At 46.9% G+C, this 19,473-nt stretch overlaps 1 protein-coding gene across 3 annotated transcripts in view; it reads left to right on the top strand.

The window, feature by feature from the left end:
• Nucleotides 1–18,961, top strand: part of LOC119181035 (2-hydroxyacyl-CoA lyase 2) — a 42,713-nt gene extending 23,752 nt beyond the window's left edge. For all 3 annotated transcript variants that reach the window (XM_037432208.2, XM_075875425.1, XM_075875424.1), the window contains 5 exons: nucleotides 1,902–2,056; nucleotides 7,634–7,771; nucleotides 9,901–10,075; nucleotides 12,805–12,903; nucleotides 13,603–18,961. In XM_037432208.2, the coding sequence (XP_037288105.1) occupies nucleotides 1,902–2,056; nucleotides 7,634–7,771; nucleotides 9,901–10,075; nucleotides 12,805–12,903; nucleotides 13,603–13,788 (753 nt within the window). In that variant the 3' untranslated portion in view covers nucleotides 13,789–18,961. The remainder of the gene's footprint in view (nucleotides 1–1,901; nucleotides 2,057–7,633; nucleotides 7,772–9,900; nucleotides 10,076–12,804; nucleotides 12,904–13,602) is intronic.
• Nucleotides 18,962–19,473: the final 512 nt, after the last annotated feature.

Here is a 19,473-nt window from a genome sequence, read left to right on the forward strand (position 1 = left end):
CAGCACTTGAGTTTATCATTGCAAAACCCTTCGCAAGCTTGGTCCGTGTTCTCAGACATGAAGGCAGATTTTTAATCAGTTTCATGTCACCCGTTTGTCATGGACCTAATGAGCAGTTGATCACTGATAAGAGGCTTCTTCACCACCAAGCAATTGAGAAGCAACACAGCATAACGTATCAGTGGATACCAGGGCATTGCGGTATATACGGGGAGGAGCGCGCACACGAGGCCGCTAGATCTGCACGTGACGGTATATGCAATACGCAGCTATCCTACTCTCGAGAACCGACGCAGCTACAAGACTTCGTTCGCTGGCACGATACCTCACACTAGCACAGTGGAACTCGACGGTATTCACAAATGCTCGCCTACATAACCTGGATCCTGTTCTAAGGGGCAGACTGGTCCTTGACATTTTTTGTTTATTTCTTGAGTGATCTTGATCAAACTGCATAGAATAAAGCTGTTATTTCTGCTGATTTCAAATATTTAATTAGTTTTCCTGTAACTCACCTTGTTCCTGAGATAACTGAAGTTCACCTCCTATTGTTTAAGGCCGCCATAGAAAAAAAAGAGAATAATTAAAAGTGAAATTTAGGATATGCCAACATTGACTAATGACTATAGAGTGAAAGTATGGAAGAGTTTTTTGTTTTTAGGCCTTTATTGGTTATTTTACAGCAAAATGAACTATTCATTTTCAAAAGAAGTTGGAATTATGTTATATATTTTGATTAGTAAATTAATTAAAAAGGCATGTGCTCTAAATTATGCTCCCATACTTGCATTCTACACGCATACATATTTACACTGCAAAGAGAATTATTGTTGTACCTGTCATAACTGCAGAGATATTTAGGCCTCAAAATTAAATAGTCGCAAATTTACTTTTTTGAGAAAAATGGAAAAACTGAAAGCGCACAGTTTCTTCATAAAAGCGCTCATAAATTGGTAGTATAGCTTTAGACACAGGTGCTGTCAAATTATAAAGAAGCCACAAAGTCTGTTCCTCATTTTTTTACAGGTTCTGCATGTTAACAGCACCAATAATCTAGAGAGTTAGAATGAGATTACAAAAAATTACTACTTCCTGGTGCGTGAAAATTTGCAGAGAGATAGGAAAGTACTTGCAGAAACCAAATATGTCAATTTTTAAAAAATGAATTTTTTTGTCACTTTTTGGTCCCTAAGGCCAGTCTGCCCCCTTGAGTTTTGTCTTCCCTGAGAAATATCTCGAGCTGAGGAGACTCTTCTGTGCTGCCTGTTACTTAAAGTGGCCTTCACAAATGCATACTCCTTTCTTATTGGAATGGCCAGCACCTCTATGCTCAATAACTGCCCTGCAAAGAAACAATCGTCCATCTTCTGCGTGAGTGTACCCGTTTCAACGTGCCAAGACAAGAACTTACCTAAGCTCTAGAGTAGATGATCGCCCTTGGTCGGAACAAGGGATCCTGGGTCCTTGGCTGAGTCTATCTTTAGCCCATAAGCTTTGAAAGCTTTATTACGATTTTCGTGGACAGCTGGCCTTAGAAATACTTTAGTGTCATATTCTCTTTAACTTTGATTTTCCTTTTTAGTTTTCCCTTTTTTCGTAACATCTCTTTTCTATCATATTTTACTCCCCTTGCCCCTTCCCCAGCACAGAGTAGCCAGCCCTGGTCTAAGAGCTGGCTAACCTCCCTGTCCTTCTGCTTATTTTTTTCCTCCTCCTTATTCAGTGTGGTCATACAGACATGCTTGGAAACAGTAATGAAAGTGGCTCCATTCCTTCTGCATTTTGTTTTTGATGCAGTTATGTCACAGTTATGTCACAGTTGTGGCCTGTAAAAACAACTCCACATGCCATGATTTAGTGCTTTAAAGGAACGACTATTATCAGTACATTGTTGTTTGCAGAACTCTGATGCATTTTGGAAGCCAACGGTGGCTGTTGAAGCCGATGTTGGATCATTCCTGCAATCTTTGACTCAAGCCCTGCCAGACTACAAGTGCGATCCATCATGGATTCAAACGCTACGAAACATGGACAATGCTAAAGAAGAAAAGAACAAGTAAGCAAGATTTGTTGATTTACTTTGACTGTGCGTGTCGTTTAAATACCAAATGTACGCATTTCTAAGCAACCCTCTGTTTTCACAAGAAATATTTAGGAAAAAATGTTTTTTGCGAATTTAAGCACCCCCCCTCCCCCCCTATTTTTCCTTTCTGCGAGCACGGCCCAGTGGGGGCTGCCAAGCGCGCCCTCTCGTCGCTTATCTCGGAAGCAGTGGCACAATATGTTGCTAGGTTCAGACAAGAGATGGCGGCACAAGAGTCGGCGAGTAATCCATTCCAATCCGCAAATCCGGACAAGTTGCGATGGTTTCACGGTGGCGGATGACATGCGCACGTTTCCTTGTCAGCTGTTTGATAGTCCTGACATCGTTCAGAATTAGCGTAAAGAGTTGCTTCCTACAACGTGAAGTTTAAGCGAGCTGCGATCGCATTTGTCGAGGACAATGGCAATCACAGTGCTGCTACAGAATTTGGCGTGGACCGAGCCTGCATCATTAGGTACCGAGAGCAGCGGGGCCACATTCTCAAAGGTGCCACGACTCTCAATAAATTCACGAAACCGCACAAGGGCTGACAGCCGAACTCAAAGAGGAAGTCTGTGAGTTTCAATGCATCAAAGTTGACGTTGTCACAAAGTTGTTCAAGAAGTGTTGCATCACGAACAACTTGGACGGCATGGAAGACGATCTGCTGTAGGACACCGAGAGTGACTGCTCAAATGGTGCGACGGACTCGAGCGGCAATGATAGTGACTCACCTGCTACACGAGTGGTGCGTTTGCCGTGTGCACCCTATTTATCTTTTTATTTTGTTTGAATTAAAATACAATTTCTCGCATCAATTACGTTAATTTGTTGTCACAAAAGGGGGTGCTGTCATTTTTCTAATCTAAGCACCCCCCTAGCTTTTAATATTGTGATCGTGAAAAAAAAAAGGGGGGGGGGTGCTTAGAATTGATTATGGTAATTCTATGCTGTAATAGAGTAAGAGCTCGTTAATGTGAATTCGATTAATTCTAACTTACAGTTAACTTGAACTGGTGCTCTAGTACTAATGTAGTCCTTCAGTAAAACTTGGTGTTGGGCTAGTTGGTGCATGTTGCAAGAAAATTAGATGACACAAACCACCGGGAAAGAATCGGGTGAAAGGAAATTTGCATCACATCAGGGTTGTGCACCACTTCCGGTGAGTGGCACTAATGGCCTTGTGATTTAAACTTCACCATCGATGAAGTGCACTTTTTTTTAGCCTTTAAGGGCTGCTCAACCTATGCGTCAAACAGATTTTTTTTTTTCTTTTCTCTCCGAGGCTGTGTTAAGGCGTTTATTAGCCGGCCCACAGCGAGCAAGCACAACGGCGACAGTAACGGCCAAGCACGGGCTCTCAGCGCGAGCGGCATCACTTTTGGGTAGACCCACTAGAAGGCACCTGAGAGTTCCACCAATTTCAGTGTTCGGAAGCTTCTTTACAATTACCCCGGGGTCGAAGAGGGAGCCGCCTGGCGACCTAACAGCTTGTCACTATGAGCGGGTCATAGTAAGCCTTCAGGCGCTCCACGTTGACTATGTCGCGCCCGCGACGGCGCATGTCCGAAGTTTGTTCAATTGGTTCGATCAGATAGTTGACCGGAGATGTGCGCTCGATGACACGGTAGGGGCCTTCGTATTTCGGGAGTAGTTTGGAAGAAAGGCCAGCTACAGAGGTCGGGATTGAGAGCCATACAAGAGAACCAGGAAGGAACGTGGGCTCAGAAGTGGCGGAGCCATCACGAATACTCTTCTGCCGCTCTTGCTCATGCGTCGTAAATGTCTTGGAAAGCTCTCGACACTCTTCAGCAAGCCTGGCTGTCTCAGAAATAGGTGCACATTCAGATGGATCCGGCGTGTACGGGAGTATTGTGTCGATAGTGTGTGAGGGGTGCCTTCCGTACAGCAAGAAGAAAGGTGAAAACCCGGTTGTGCTCTGAGGGGCGGTGTTGTAGGCGTATGTGACGAAGGGCAGTATAGTATCCCAATTAGTGTGGTTGGCGGCGACGTACATCGAAAGCATGTCGCCGAGGGTGCGGTTAAAGCGTTCGGTGAGACTATTCGTCTGCGGGTGGTAAGCAGTAGTTTTGCGGTGGACAGAATGGCACTCTGTGAGAATGGCTTCGACGACTTCTGACAAGAAGACACGGCCTCGATCGCTGAGAAGCTCCTGAGGTGGACCGTGGCGCAGTATGAATCGATGCAGAAGGAAGGATGCGACATCACGCGCAGTAGCCGCAGGGATAGCGGCGGTTTCGGCGTATCACGTTAAATGATCTACGGCGACGATGGCCCAGCGGTTACCAGCCGACGTCAGAGGAAGTGGTCCATACAAATCGATACCTATGCGCCCAAACGGACGCTCAGGGCAAGGTAACGGTTGCAGACTGGCTGGCGACGTGTGTGCTGACGGTTTGCGGCGTTGGCAAGCGAGGCAGGAGCGAATGAACTGCTGCACGTAGCGGTACATCCCGCGCCAGAAGTAGCGTTGCCGAATGCGATGGTAGGTTTTGAATACCCCAGAGTGTGCGCATTGCGGATCAGAATGAAAGGATTCACATATCTCTGACCGCAGACTGCGGGGTATCACGAGTAACCACTGCCGGCCATCGGTGTCGTAATTGCGTCGGTGTAGAAGGCCGTCACGGATGGTGAAATGGCGAGCTCGACGACGCAAGGCACGCGTGGATGGCGTTGCGGATGGATCAGAGAGCAAGTCGATCAGCGGGCCGATCCAATTATCCTTTCGCTGTTCGGTAGCGATTATGTCAACGTCAATGGCAGAAACAGCAGCCCAGGATACTGAGCAGAGCACATCACCTTCAGGCAGAGGGGAGCGCGAGAGGGCGTCGGCGTCAGCATGCTGGCGTCCGTTGCGGTACAGCACGCGGATGTCGTAGTCTTGTAAACGAAGAGCCCACCGGGCGAGACGGCCTGAGGGATCCTTCAATGATGAAAGCCAGCATAGTGCATGATGGTCGGTGACGACATCGAATGGGCGACCATACAAATACGGTCGAAACTTTGTAAGAGCCCAGACGATCGCTAGGCACTCTTTCTCCGTGACGGTGTAGTTCGTCTCAGCTCTCGTGAGCGTACGGCTTGCATATGCTACGACATATTCAGGGAATCCGGGTTTGCGCTGCGCCAGGACAGCGCCGAGGCCTACACCGCTGGCGTCTGTGTGCACCTCCGTCGGGGCCGTAGGGTCGTAGTGGCGTAGAATGGGAGGAGACGTCAACACATGGCGGAGCTTCGCGAACGCGTCGTCGCACTCAGACGACCACGAATTGAGGGACCCGTTACTTCCAAGGAGCTTCGTCAGCGGTGATATGATCGTGGCAAAGTTTCGTATGAAGCGTCGGAAGTGTGATCACAGGCCCACGAAACTACGCAGTTCTTTGACGGACGCAGGTTTGGGGAATTCGGCCACGGCCCGAAGCTTGGCTGGGTCAGGAAGAATGCCATCCTTGGACACGATGTACCCAAGGATGGTGAGTTGCCGTGCTGCAAAGCGGCACTTCTTCAGATTTAGTTGCAAGCCGGCATTGCTGACACGTGCAAAAACTTCTTTCAGACGTTGGAGGTGCGTAGAGAAATCTGGAGCCAACACAACAAGGTCATCGAGGTAACACAAGCACGTGTGCTATTTCAAGTTGCGCAGAACGGTGTCCATCATGCGCTCAAAGGTCGCAGGTGCATTACATAGACCAAACGGCATGACGTTGAATTCGTACAAGCCGTCGGGTGTGATGAGCGCAGTTTTCGGTCGAGCGTCATCAGCCATGGGTACTTGCCAGTACCCCGAGCGCAGATCGAGAGAAGAAAAAAATTCGGCTCCGTGAGCAGCTGAACTTGGCCGCATGGGGGACGGGGAACGACGTCGTGGAGACGGTGAACTACGAGAAGATGAAGCTAGGCGAGTTGGCGGTGGCATAGACGGCGTTTTCTCGTGATAGGTACGCCTGATCTGGCCAGCAACAGGCGACGAGATATGGGGCGTCTGTACGCGAGTGCAATAACGTGCTACGTGGCCGGCGTAACCGCAGGCAAAGCAAATGGGCCGGTTGTCGGATGTGCGCCATCGGTTCGCCGGGGTAGGTCTTGTCCATGACGCAAGAGCCGATGGACGGAACGGTGACTGGAAAGGCTGCAGGGGGTGCTGGAGCTGAGTCTGAGAGGTCACGTCAACATACGTAGCCGGCATACTCGCTGCAAAGGATGGAGGTCGTGCGGCAGCTTCGGCGTAAGTCAGTGGGGCGGGCGCTTGAACGACTGGAGGCGGCCTGGCGACCACTTGGACGTAACTTGGGGGTACAGGAGCCGGAAGCTGTTGTGGGTGGTACGCAGGCATGACCTCCGCTATTTCCTGCTCAATCGCTCGGCGGATGGGGGGGAAAATGGTAGTGGCCGATTGTTGAGCAGCCGGTGGGTGGGCAAAGGGCAGGAGAGAGAACTGCCGTGCGATTTCCTCACGTATGAAGGACTTGAGGTCTGCCACCAGTGCCACCTGGTCACAGCTCGCCTCCAAGCCTGCAAGCCCTGCATCTCGTGGTGTGGAGCGACGGGTCATCGAACGCTGCCGGCGGAGCTCCTCGTAGCTCTGGCACAGCGTGATGACCTCAGCTACTGTGCCTGGGTTTTTGGCAAGCAGCATCGTGAAGGCATCATCGGCAATGCCCTTCATGACGTTCCGGATCTTGTCTGATTCGGACATGCTGTCGTTGGATTTCTTGCATAGGTCCAGGACATCTTCAATGTAACTGGTGAATGATTCACCGGCCTGCTGAGCGCGTTCGGGTAAGCGCTGCTCGGCTCGCAGCTTACGAACGGCAGGGCGGCCAAAAACGTTGGTGATAGCGGTCTTAAAATCGGACCAGGTTGCGAAATCAGACGCGTGGTTGTTATACCACACGCCGGCCACACCCGCGAGGTAGAAAACCAGGTTGCCGAGTTTACCTGCCTCATCCCAATGATTGGGGACGCTGACGCGTTCGTACATGGCGAGCCAGTCCTCGACGTCGGTGCCATCCGCGCCGGTGAAGACAGGTGGGTCGCGGATGCGGGGGACACCGGAACATGGCGTCGGCGCAGGAGGAAGCGTTTCTGGGCGGCGTCTTGTTGCATGGTTGAAGGCACGGTACGGGATTCAAGCTCCAAGGGCATCGAATGTGAACCGAAGATGTTTGAAGGGCACAGCACTCTCCACCAAAATGTTAAGGCGTTTATTAGCCGGCCCACAGCGAGCAAGCACAATGGCGACAGTAACGGCCAAGCACGGGTTCTCAGCGCGAGCGGCATCCCTTTTGGGTAGACCCACTAGAAGGCACCTGAGAGTTCCACCAATTTCAGTGTTCGGAAGCTTCTTTACAGCTGCTACATACTTACGAGACCTGAAACTAAATTTTTAAGCTGTTTCAAATTGCTCTACTTAGCCTTCAGCTCGAGACGAATACACGGTGGACAGGTCTTGCACACCCAATCTTTTGATGCAGTTAGACCCAAACAGGTAATAGATTTACAGGCCTTCATATGTTACTATTGCAGAGCGATGGTGGACGCACCAGCTGACAAGCATTTGAACCCTCTGAAGGTTCTCAGCGAACTGGAAGCATCTTTACCAGATGACACCATCCTGGTTGCTGACGGCGGTGACTTTGTGGGAACTGCAGCCTACATCCTCAGGTGGGCAAAGTCAGAGTACAGTTATGCGCAAAATGTACCTGAAGCATTGAAAAGTGCGTACATTACCTATTCACTGCACACATTGCATGCTTGGGTCCCAGAAACATGAGTACTTTGTTGCTTTAACATGTGCTATTGTTCTGAATCGTGAAATGCATTCAGTGCAGTACTTTTTTGTCTAGTGCTTGAGGTATAGACTCCAAAGCAGAAGCGAATACAGTCAATGTAGCGAAATCTTAAGATCAAGACCTTGCATTGTGGCATGGAAATTTGACCAGTTAAGCGAAGTGTACTGGTCAAGAATTGGTTCTTTCATGCATGGAGGAGACTGAGAAAGATTTTGGAATTATAGAGGAATCTAAAAAAACAAGTTTCCAGGAAAAAAAAAAGTTCTTTTCTTCAAACCAAAGAGCCAGCAGTGGCCATGTTTATGAGGTGATGTTTCGACTTAAGGAAACATAGGTTAAATGCTCTGTAGCAATAATCCGCCTTCTACCAGTGGCGCTGTTCAGCAAATAGTTGTTTTGTCCGGCGAACCAAAAATATGGATCGGGCATGCGCGGAAGAAACTGGGAAGCCTAACTACAAAGTAAACTTACATCATCATGAGCGTAACAACTCTGCTAGCATGTGCCCTCTTCATCCTCGTCTTCATCTGCGTGGTTGTCAGAACGAGTGGGCCAATTTCCTCAGTGTGGGATGCAATAACTCTGATGAGCAAGAGAACGAGTACAATGAGAGAGAAAGAAAGATGAGATAGAAAGAATGAAAAAGAGAGAACTAGAAAGAAACAAAGTAAATAAATACAAATATATAGAAAGGCGTGAAAAGAAATAGACTGCAAGTGAATGAAATAGAAGGAAACACGCAAAAGTGAGATAGAAAAACAAGCAAGACAGAAGGTAGAGAAATACAGAGAAGCAAAGAATGAAAGAGGAAGCGAGAAATAGAGAGAGAGATAGAAAGGGGAAAAAATTACACCATCTCCCGGTAAAAAAATCCATGTGTAGACGCAAGGCAGCAGGCGCTAACACTTGCGGCACTGACGCTGGCGCTCATCGCGGCGTTGCGCAGAAGAGGAATGTGGGGAGATTCAAAGCATGCGGTGACAGACCGGCGTTTCATACTGGAACATGCCAGTCACTGCTAATGGGCAATGAGATTCGGAAGACTCCGATTGGACACAGAGACCCGCAATCCACTTTTAGTCAACGCACACGCTGCAAATTTTTATCGTTCAACAACGCACTGGAGAAATCTCTTACCGGCACTACCTTGAAGGTCAAGATCCAGTGCCTATATATTCGGGGTGGCTAGCTAACAGTTGTGCAGTGCAAGCAGTCGGTTTTTTCAATCAAGAAACTCCCTAGCAGGCGAGGTAGGAGGGGGGCGTAGAAGAGGGGAGAAAGGGGATGGGACGCGCATGCACAATTAGGGTGTAAGCGTCGCGGGGAGGGATGCCTAGAGGAGAGAGAGGGGGAGTGAGAGCTGGCCAGCAGGCGCTGCCTGCGTCTACGTTGTGAGGTGAGAGAAGGGAAGTGTAGGAGAGGGGACGCGCATGCACAGTAAGAGTGGTCATGCCGCACACCGGATAAAGCTCGACCGTAATTATTAGAAATCTCACGGAGTGACCAGTCTTAGAAACAATGTCAGATTGGCGACGTTGTTACCCTGTCTGAGCTGAGGAGCAAAAGGGGCAGAAAGAAAAAACCGAGAAAAAGGTAGAACTAAAGGAATTTTTCCAAACGCACCATGGGTGCACAGTCTGAATCACGCTTGTCTAGGGTCATGGCTGTCAGCATGATGTTGTCTTACGGGCTGCAAACCCATGTGTCATTGCAGTAGGGGAGCGATAGTGAGGCTTGGAGATGGGCAGGCAAATGCCATTTTTTCATCCCCCTGCTAATGCGCATGTTTCGAGCAGTCTAGCAGACGACTGTGTGTGTCGTCACCATCCGCAGCTTCTTGCTGCAAGCTCCCATTCGTAGCACATGGACTTAGCATGCAGTACGGCTATGTCTGGTATCATTACGGCAAGTCTCAGTATATTTTACAAGAAATGCAACCAAAGCAGCCGACTGGCTGCTCTAGACCAGTGCTATTTAATCAGTACTTGTGTTCTCTTACAGGCCAAGTGGGCCATTGAGATGGCTAGATCCCGGCGCCTTCGGAACGCTGGGTGTTGGCGGGGGCTTTGCCTTGGGTGCAAAGCTGTGCCATCCCGAATCCCTGGTGGTGATTATATATGGAGATGGGTCTCTTGGTTACTCCATGCTGGAGTTTGACACCTTCGTCAGGCACAAGGTGAGTGTGATTATGCAAGAAGTTTCCATGTGTGATTGGAATGTGCATTCTCATTGGTTGGTAAGAACTTTATTGGAAGTCCGGCAGAGCTTTCGCCGACCGGACCTTAGGTCTCCCGCGTGGGGACGTCAAGACCTTGCCTGACCGCCGCCTCGCGGGCCTGCTGGACGGCCCAGAGTTGGTCACCGAGGCTAGGGCTTTACAGGGCAGCGGCCAACATTGTGTCAGACGTCGATGAAATCGTCCTCGTGACAACGGTTCCCATATGTGTGACCTTTTGTGCATTCATGGCTACATTAGATGTACTTCGAATTTCTTGACCATGTATAATCTAATGTGTTTTCTAATGATTTGTTTGATTGTTGGACGTAAATACGATTTTACATTTGTGTAGCTGTCATTTTTGTCTTAGCGAAAGAAGGGGTATTTTTTCTAGGAGGACCAAAATAACCCAGCAGCATAGGGGCCATTAATTATTGTCTTTTAATGGTAGTGCTGCAATGATGATGCAAATTGGAATCAAATTTCAATCGGGCCCGCTTATAACGAGCCTTAGCGTGAGGCGGCATTCGTTCACTCTATCCCAAATTTCGTAGTATATGAAACACACCTTAAAAAAAGCGGCGAGTGAGAACACAAAATTTTATTCACAATGAAGTCCATAGTGCACATGTTCTGAAGAGCAGAAGCGATAAGGTTGGTTTCGTATTTATTTAAAGCGGCCGTGTGCTCTTCGTCGAGGCCCTTGGCATATACAAGCTGCCTGAGGATATTAATGTAGGCAATTGTTACAGGCACGCTTGTGGGAACTGGCTCCATAGTTTTGTCGTCGCCATCCGATTCCTCCAAATCGCTCTTGCCGCGCACTTCGTTCACAGTGCCCTCATCCACGCATGGCTCTGCAGTGCCGGCATCATAATAGGCCGTAATTAAATCATCCCAGCAGATCCCTCGGCCCCCCATAGTGTCAACGACCCGCTGCCACAAATTGCCGCCGGGGTGGTGCTGCCAGGAGGCTTCAGGCTCAACATTGTGTCAAACGTCGATGAAGTCGGCCTCGTGACAACGGTTTCAACACACATGTAGCTGTCACATCCACCCAGGGAGCCTTCACCATCTCCACAGCTGAATACAGGGACACGCAAAGCGGCAAGTTGGCTGCTGGGTAGTCAATAGCTATGGAAACCCTACACAACGCGGCCGTCAAGCCAAGCGGCCGCACTTTCTATGTGTTGAGGAAAAGGCGCGGAAGGCCTCCCGTCGACCATCCTGACCACACCCGCACACCAACAACAAGCAACACGTGAACGCCCGACATACAAGCGAGGACGCGTGGAACTGGAGTTGCGGTAAAGAGAGGAGAGCAGACTTGCGAGAGGCAGGCGAAAAAGTTGCGATACAGTGAAAGGGGGGGAGCATACGGCGGGAAGAAGGCAGCTTGGTTTGCCGGATATCCTGCTTGAAAGTTCCACGAAATGCAGAAAACTTGAGAGTGGCCTGCGCGTGCAAAGGTCAAAGAATCTTTTTGTGGTGCTGGCGAGCTTGCATGGCCCCACGGACTTCGCGATTTGTTAAAAATGGCAGTGTGACAGCCATTTTTACTAAGCTTGTGTGAATATTAGAATGCTTTGAATATTCAAACAAATAATGCAGTATTCAAATTCACTTGAAATTTTATTGAAAAAAATTGAAAAGTTCGAGTTATTCGAGTTGCACATTTGCAACTCAAATGCACAATAATCTATAGTAATGCCCTGTAAAGGTGGCTTCACTGTAAGAAAGGGGTGCTAAGCCGTGAAAGCTTTTATTCAAGTGTACACTATTATTTAGCATGTAACTTTCTATAAAAGTGGTTCCATTGCAGTAAATGGTGCTGAGCCGTGAAAACACGTACCCAGGGGAAATCCGCACTGCCGCAAAACACCACTTAAAGGTTAAAGGGACACTTAAAGTCGAATAACAATTTATGTCAGAGTAAAAGCGCAATGTACGACAACGTCTAAAACAACAATATTGTTACGCACGAAGAAGACCAGCTGGAGCAGTGGATGGGCATTCGTGGTGCCGACACTGCGTGCAGCTGGCCACATACACCTGGACAGACTGTCCCATTCCAGGCCAATTAAAGTGTTCTTTAGCATGGTGGAGCATCCCCACAGAACCTAAACGACAGCACATAAGATTGTCGTGCATATTTTTTTTCCTGGTAACCTGTCTCACTGGGAACAATGCCAATGATTCAGCGTTGCACTAGCATTGCTTCATAAGAGGCTATGAGGAATGGCACAAAAAGGTGCAGATGAAACAAAATTTCAATAATTTATTCGCTTTTGGGACAATACAAGGCATTGGCCAGTCAGGACAAAAGGAGGTCGTTAACCCCCTAACATAGTCCTACTCGCGCTAGGTGGAACAGTAGCACTGCTTACAGCTATATAAAGTGCAGGAAATATACTCAATCACCAAAGGAGTAGTCGGCTTGATTCTAACAAAATTTAATATTGTAAAAAACTAGCAACAGGTTCTGGCATTTAACACAGTAGCTGTAATTGAGTGCAGGTAAATAAACATTATGATTCCTGATCAGCGTCTGGTGAGTGAGAACTTTGAAAAAAAGAAAAGATAAAGGCTGAAGGTGCAGGGTAGCAAACAAACACCTGTAAAGTGAGAAACATTGGGCATTTCTATGTTCTATTTTTATTTCACTTCTTCATATGGTTCATTTGCAGATTCCGGTCATGGCCGTTGTTGGCAACGATGCGTGTTGGATGCAGATCTCTAGGGAGCAGGTCAAAATGTTCAAAAGCAACGTTGCGTGTGGGCTGAGTGTGAGTACTGCAACGTGGATGGTTTTTAATAATGTCGAACTTATGGATGCATTTCCCCTGAAGCAATTTTTCATACATGATGCACATGTTTGGAAAAAGTAGAATATCGAAAGTGTTCTTTTCTCCCTGTTTTCTTAAGAGTAGAACAGTTACTACCTGCTAACTTTGGAAAGGGTGTCTTATGCATGCACTTTCTCTGTTTGTGGCACTGCTTGGTGCTCACTGAAACGGCCCTCTTGGACTCACTCTCATGAACAGTTTCTTCAACTGGACTCACTCGAACTCAAACTCACCAAAATATTACTCATGCAGACTCACTCAAACTCATGGCCCTATCTGAGCCTGAGTGAGTCAGAATTTGTCCACTCGTGAGCAAGTTCACCGATCTATGCATATTGGTGTCAATTTTGAAAGGAGGCATTTCTAGGCACTTATAAGCTAGGCACAAACGCTAAAAATAGGCAGCATTTAAGTCATTTATACATGGTATAGTAGCACCATAAAAATCCCTCGTTAACCTCTAATTTATGCTCATATATCAAAGTAGGGCGATTGCAGCACAAGGAACAAAACTGGTATTTGCCTAAAACTCGGTCTCCAATTATTAGCACAGTGCTGTTGTTCTCCGAATTTCTCATTCGTTCCTCTCCTGAGAAATTTGCTGCAATTGGTTCTGGTTTGACGTTTTGCCTCTCGCAGTACACCGACTACCACAAGTCAGCCGAGGGCCTGGGTGCGAAGGGCATGCTAGTGTCGTTGCCCGACAAGGACCGGCTGGCTGAAATCTTCAAGGAGGCACAGAGGCTGAATGGAGAGGGCCACAGTGTGCTCATTAACTGCCTCATTGGCAAGACCTCCTTCCGTGAAGGAAGCATTTCGGTGTGATGTCGAACGGACGTATTTTGCGGTGACGGTGCAGCTGCTCACCCGTGATCCAGCTTGGTGCATTGACATTATCTGGTGCAATAACCGTACGGTGTGTAGTGGGTCCACTTGATTTGATCATGCCCCGCTATTCGTTTTAACAGGGCAGCAGGAGAAAGGTCAGCATGGTGGCATTCGGCCTACCATGTTGGTGGCTTTTAGGATGTGGCATTGCGCTGCCAATCCGGAATGTGTGGGTTCAATTCCTGGATACGGCTACCACGTTTAAGTGATGAGGTCAAAATGGGAAAAACACCTATGTGCTTATTAGGTGCCTTTCAGGAATTCCAAGTGGTGAAAATTAATTCTAAGCTCCCCACCAAGGCATTCTAATGGCACATGTACACTCAGAGTTCATTATAACAGTCACATCCGCCAGGAAAATACTTTGTTATATCCAGAACTTTGTTATAAATAATTATTTGTAACACTGTATCTATGGTAAAGCTATTGGTAACTTACTCCATTATAACTGATGATTTGTTATACAGTGCAGTCCACTTATAACGATATCGAGAAAACCTAAAAATATGATTGTTATAACCGGTGATCGTTATATCTGGACTGCCGCCAAAAAATCGTCGCCGGACGTACCTTTTGTAGCTCCAGGCTTCATTTCGCTATTTTCACCAATTAATAAATATTGTAGATAGTAGGATGTCAAAAACAAGACTTTATTTCTTACTCGGAAGAACGCATCACGCGTTCGCTGAGGAAGAGAGACTGACCGACGGCGGGGCGGGAGCAGTGGGAGGAAGAAAGCACAGCCAGAGGTACACAGCCGGAATGCCAACGAGGCCCCGCCCCGATGCCGCCGCGCCGCTTTGCTTTTCGCTTTTTTTATTTTCTCTCTCTTTCCCGCTTTCGTTCGGCAAGCTACGAGTAGCTTGCCGGCTTGCCGTTGTAGAAGGCGGGGAGCCGCGAAGCGCGGCGCTTTGCTTTTCGCATTTTTTTTTAAAATTCTCTCAGCCTCTCCGCGGTTGACGCGCGGCGAGGCGCAAAACGTGACACAGCTGGCGCCATCTGTAGCGCGTCGCGCCAACTCGCGATGCTCTCCTCGGCTTTTTGAACGGCCTTGACGCGCTGCCGGCGCTGTGCTGCAGTGGCGGCAGGTACTCGCCTACGCTAACTTTTCGTCTTGTCTCGGCATAGTTCGTTTCAGAGGAACTTATCAATCTAAATGTTACGATTATTCTGAATGAAACATGCCGTCCACGGCAAACTTTTCATCGTTGTATCCGATATGCGGTGGATAACATATAGTTATATATGGTTTTTTTCCCCATAGCCCCAATGCATAAAATGAGACTGTTAAGTCGACCCATCGTTATAACCGATATATCGTTATATGTGGTATCGTTATAAGTGGACTGCACTGTACTCAAATTTGTTATACCAGGTTGGAGTGTACCTTAGAAACTGGCAAAAGGTAGCTGCTCTTCAGGTTTCATAATGGAGCTTTAGTGGGCATTCTTTTCTTTAAGCGGTGTAATTCTCAATCGATTTAGCCACTTGCTACAGGTAGCAAGAAGCAAGATCGTCCGATTAACTTGCACAATGTGAAGTTTTGTTGAAGGTGCAACTCCATAGTTTGTTTCTCGGGGTGCTGCTCTGCATATTAGTGCAACGAATTGTACAGAAGCATCGTGCAAGGCCTCTGACCATTGCTCGGAAACATGTGCACTTGTCAACTGCTGTTACAACGACTAACCATCTGTGCTTAGGGAAGCTTCTTAGCATATTCTTTGCTCCTTATGTTGCTTGAACTGCAGTCCCATTTCTATACGAGGCCAAGACTCTTGATTTGTAGCTGGTGTCAACTAGCCAAGCCTAGTAAGCTTGCTTGTACAGCTGTGAACAGAACGAGAGGCATTGGTGAATTCACTTTTATTAACTTATATTTTAGAGATTTAGTCTTGTGGAACATCCAATTTCTGTGTGCATCCGCAATTGCCAACATTTTGTTTGCAATAGGTCCTTCATAATTCGCGTGCAACCACAACTATAGCTTCAACGGGAAGGTCGCGCACTGACGGGGGCACTGTTGTCAAAGGGTTGTTCATGTCCATTAGAGGAGCCTCCCATGCTGCTGTTTTTAATGTTTTCTTCGGAAATCTCCTTCAAAGTTTTCCAAAAGCCTGCCTTGTGCTCAACGGCTTTAATGGGAAGGTCGCACATTGATGTCCAAAAGTAATTCTTGTTCATTGCAGGAGGCTCCTCTGCAACTCTTTTCACAGTTTCCCAACAAACAGATCTTCCTCCCTCCAATCCCTGCTGAAAGGCGCTGCCGTGATGGTCTAGTGGCTAAGGTACTTGGCTGCTGACCCGCAGGCCGCGGGATCGTATCCCGGCTGCGGCGGCTGCATTTCCGATGAGGCGGCTGTAGGCCCGTGTGCTCGGATTTGGGTGCACGTTAAAGAACCCCAGAAGGTCGAAATTTCCGGAGCCCTCCACTACGGCAGTTTTGGTGGTTTTGGGACGTTAAACCCCACATATCAATCAATCAACCCCTGCTGAAACTGCATGATGCTGTGGTTTCTGCAGAGGTTTGGAACATTTTGCACTTTTCTCTTGCAAACCAATTCTGTACTTTAGAAGTTTTGTTCTATTAAACCTTGTTATCCCAGCGTTCTTGTAGCCCCGCCGCGGTGGTCTAGGGGCTAAGGTACCCATCTGTTGACCCGCAGGTCGCGGGATTGAATCCTGGCTGCTAGAAGTTTTGTTCCATTAAACCTTGTTATCCCAGCGTTCTTGTAGCCCTGACGCGGTGGTCTAGGGGCTAAGGTACCCGTTTGTTGACCCGCAGGTCGCGGGATTGAATCCTGGCTGCGGTGGCTGCATTTTCAATGGAGGCGAAAATGCTGTAGGTTCGTGTGCTCAGATTTCGGTTCAGGTTAAAGAACCCCAGGTGGTCGAAATTCTTGGAGTCCCTCACTACAGCGTCTCTCACAATCATATTGTGGTTTTGGTATGTTGAACCCCACATATCGGTCAATATTAAATTCAGTGTTTTTGTTAGCTTTGGTATTTTCAGCGCTTACCACTTGTTTTTGTGCGGGGGCACGTCCTGAATGCACAAGTGTTTTTGGCCCATGGGCTTTCTCCTTTCATAAGTTCTTGGTACACCTCTTTCTTAAAGCGATTGTACCTTACGGAGGCAGCAGACTTGGACTTGGCCTAGTTGTCTGTACGGTTTGGCTATTTGGGAAATCTCTTTGGACTTTTAGTGGTCCCAAGAGGTCGGTGGGAGTGGAGGCTTTGGTTGTTGTTTGCTCTGAGAACATACTGAAGAGCTGTGGCTCGGGGACTGCAAGCGCTTCCTCTTTCCCTCACTTCAGTCATTAGTACCGTCTTTGGCTAAGAATCCACTGTAGTTGGTTCGTTCTGTTTTCCGCGTAGGCACGTGCTGCTATTAAACTCAGGCTTCCTCGTTGTCGTCTCTTGCGATACATCTGGACGAGGTTTTTCCAGCTCCACAATTTGTGTCGAGGCATGTGCTGTCCTAAAGGTTTGCTGTCTTCAGCTGCAGCGGGACTTTCACTGTCACTTGATGGCAGGTGGGCATGGGTATGTTTTGATCAACACGTGAAGGCTCTCGTTGTAGGGCCTGCTGTCGATGAACAAATGCACGTAACTGATTTTAAAGTGTGCCTTATTATTTTTTTGGTAGTTTAGGCGTCGTGCTCAAGAACCAGTGAAAAAGAGGATGCAAGTTGAATATACGAGTATTTTTAAATTGTAGAATGCGTGCTTCATAATTTAGTCTTTTATTGAGTTGATGTGTGACTGTTGTTATAGCTGGAAAGTATGGAATATATTAAGACTGAAGACATTCGTAGCTAAGATTGTGTGAATGTACATAACTGTAACTCATACATACCTCATAATAGTGTCACTTTATCACAATAGGGACAATTGTAATTTTTTTGCTTATTTACAATCACTGAAACTTGTGCTAATAGCTGAACTAGTAGTAAGACGTTCATGTATCGAAATAACTGTTTCACACAGTTTTTAAAAAACTCAACAACACTGAAGGTGGCATTATTTGATTAGCAGTATGTAGTAGTAAGCAAGGGAAAGAAGGCAACCTTCCATTTGTAGCACAAAGTCCCAAGGAAATCCAGTGCTAGCAATTGTTGGATTCCTAGTTAGCTCAATTGGCAGAGCGACCGCCCCTGATGGGCATTTGTTCTAGGTTCGAACCCCACACTAGGACGAATTTTTCGGCAACTAAGAGGCTTTCTTTTTCAGAAATTCTTATGGATTTCCTTGTGGCTTTGTGCTACAAACGGTTGGTTACCTTCTTTCCATTTCTAGACCCTTCCGCCACCTTTCGGGTTTCGCAGAACTCATTTGCAGTAGTAGTAGCAGTATTGAGAGTATGATTTGAATTTCCACGTTGAATTGTAATGTTTTCGTTGAATGCAACCTAACGTGTAGCGGTTTTCGACAATTTGAAACGTAATGGTATGCTATGCTCATGAATGAGGAAAACATCCCCAGGCAATAGGAAGCTGTATTGGTAACTATGTTACCAATACATGTTCAGTTTCCTGACACCTAGATTGTCCCCTACAGGGTATTCGAAGCAGTATTATATTTTTGTTACGTAAATTTTTTGTAGCAGTGCATGCAGTTTGTTGTTAACAGGGTGCAGAACGAGAACTGATCTACAATATTGTTCTTTGTCGAACAAGACTAATAAAGCTATTTTCAATTCAGGTTGGAACTTCCAATATTAGCTGAACCGTGCTACCTTATTTCTAAATGCGTGCAAGGTTGCTACAATTTTAAGTGTGGTAGCCCCGTTATCAAGGTTTTCAAATCAATGAGTTACGAGAGTAGTAGGTTAGTAACATGTTCCTGAGAAGTTAAAATTGGTGGCAGCAACATAGTCACCATGTAGACATATGTATCTGAAGAGTTTAAAGGAGTGTTGTTTCGACAAACAGTTGCTCTTGATCACGCAAGTTGAAACAGGTGTGACAGAAGTGTGTTGCAAAATGCGATTTCTTCAGATATTTTTTTTTTTTGGCATGAATGTCAAGTATAGAGCTTTCCTTTCTTTCTTTTTAAATCTTTTCACGCTGCTATGTTTTGTGCAAAATAAACTAATGCTGTTTTTCTGTGATTATTCTCGCTCTATGCAAACAAGCAAAAACTGGTCTAAACAGGTTTGAAGAGTTTACTTTTCCACTTTGGAGTTTAACGAGAGGTGAACTTGAGTGAAAGAGAGTTTTGGCTCGACGCTATGGTCATTGGTGTGTTAAAAATAAACGCATTGCAGGGGGAGTTTGACAAAATCTCTCCATAATAATGACTTTGCTGTACACACAGAGGCCTGTAAATTTTTAGGTTCAAATATCATACTTATGTTTTTGGATCTCTGGTACAATGTTGTGCTTTATGAACTAAACAGCATTGTGTAGATACACACTGGAGATACAAAGGCACCCTTTTTAAGCCCTAGGCACTTGGGATTGCAGATTTGCACTTGAACCACAGCAGTGTAAGAAATGTCTGGAGATCTCTGTGATGCAGACAAATGTTTGCAAACGCATTCAAGTTTTGTGGTGGGTTTTACACAGTAGAAAACTTTAAAGGTCTTGGTGAAGTTTCAATGATTGATGTGCAGCAATCTCT

The sequence above is a fragment of the Rhipicephalus microplus genome, chromosome 10 (assembly GCF_043290135.1).
Source record: "Rhipicephalus microplus isolate Deutch F79 chromosome 10, USDA_Rmic, whole genome shotgun sequence".
Taxonomy (NCBI): Eukaryota; Metazoa; Arthropoda; class Arachnida; order Ixodida; family Ixodidae; genus Rhipicephalus; species Rhipicephalus microplus.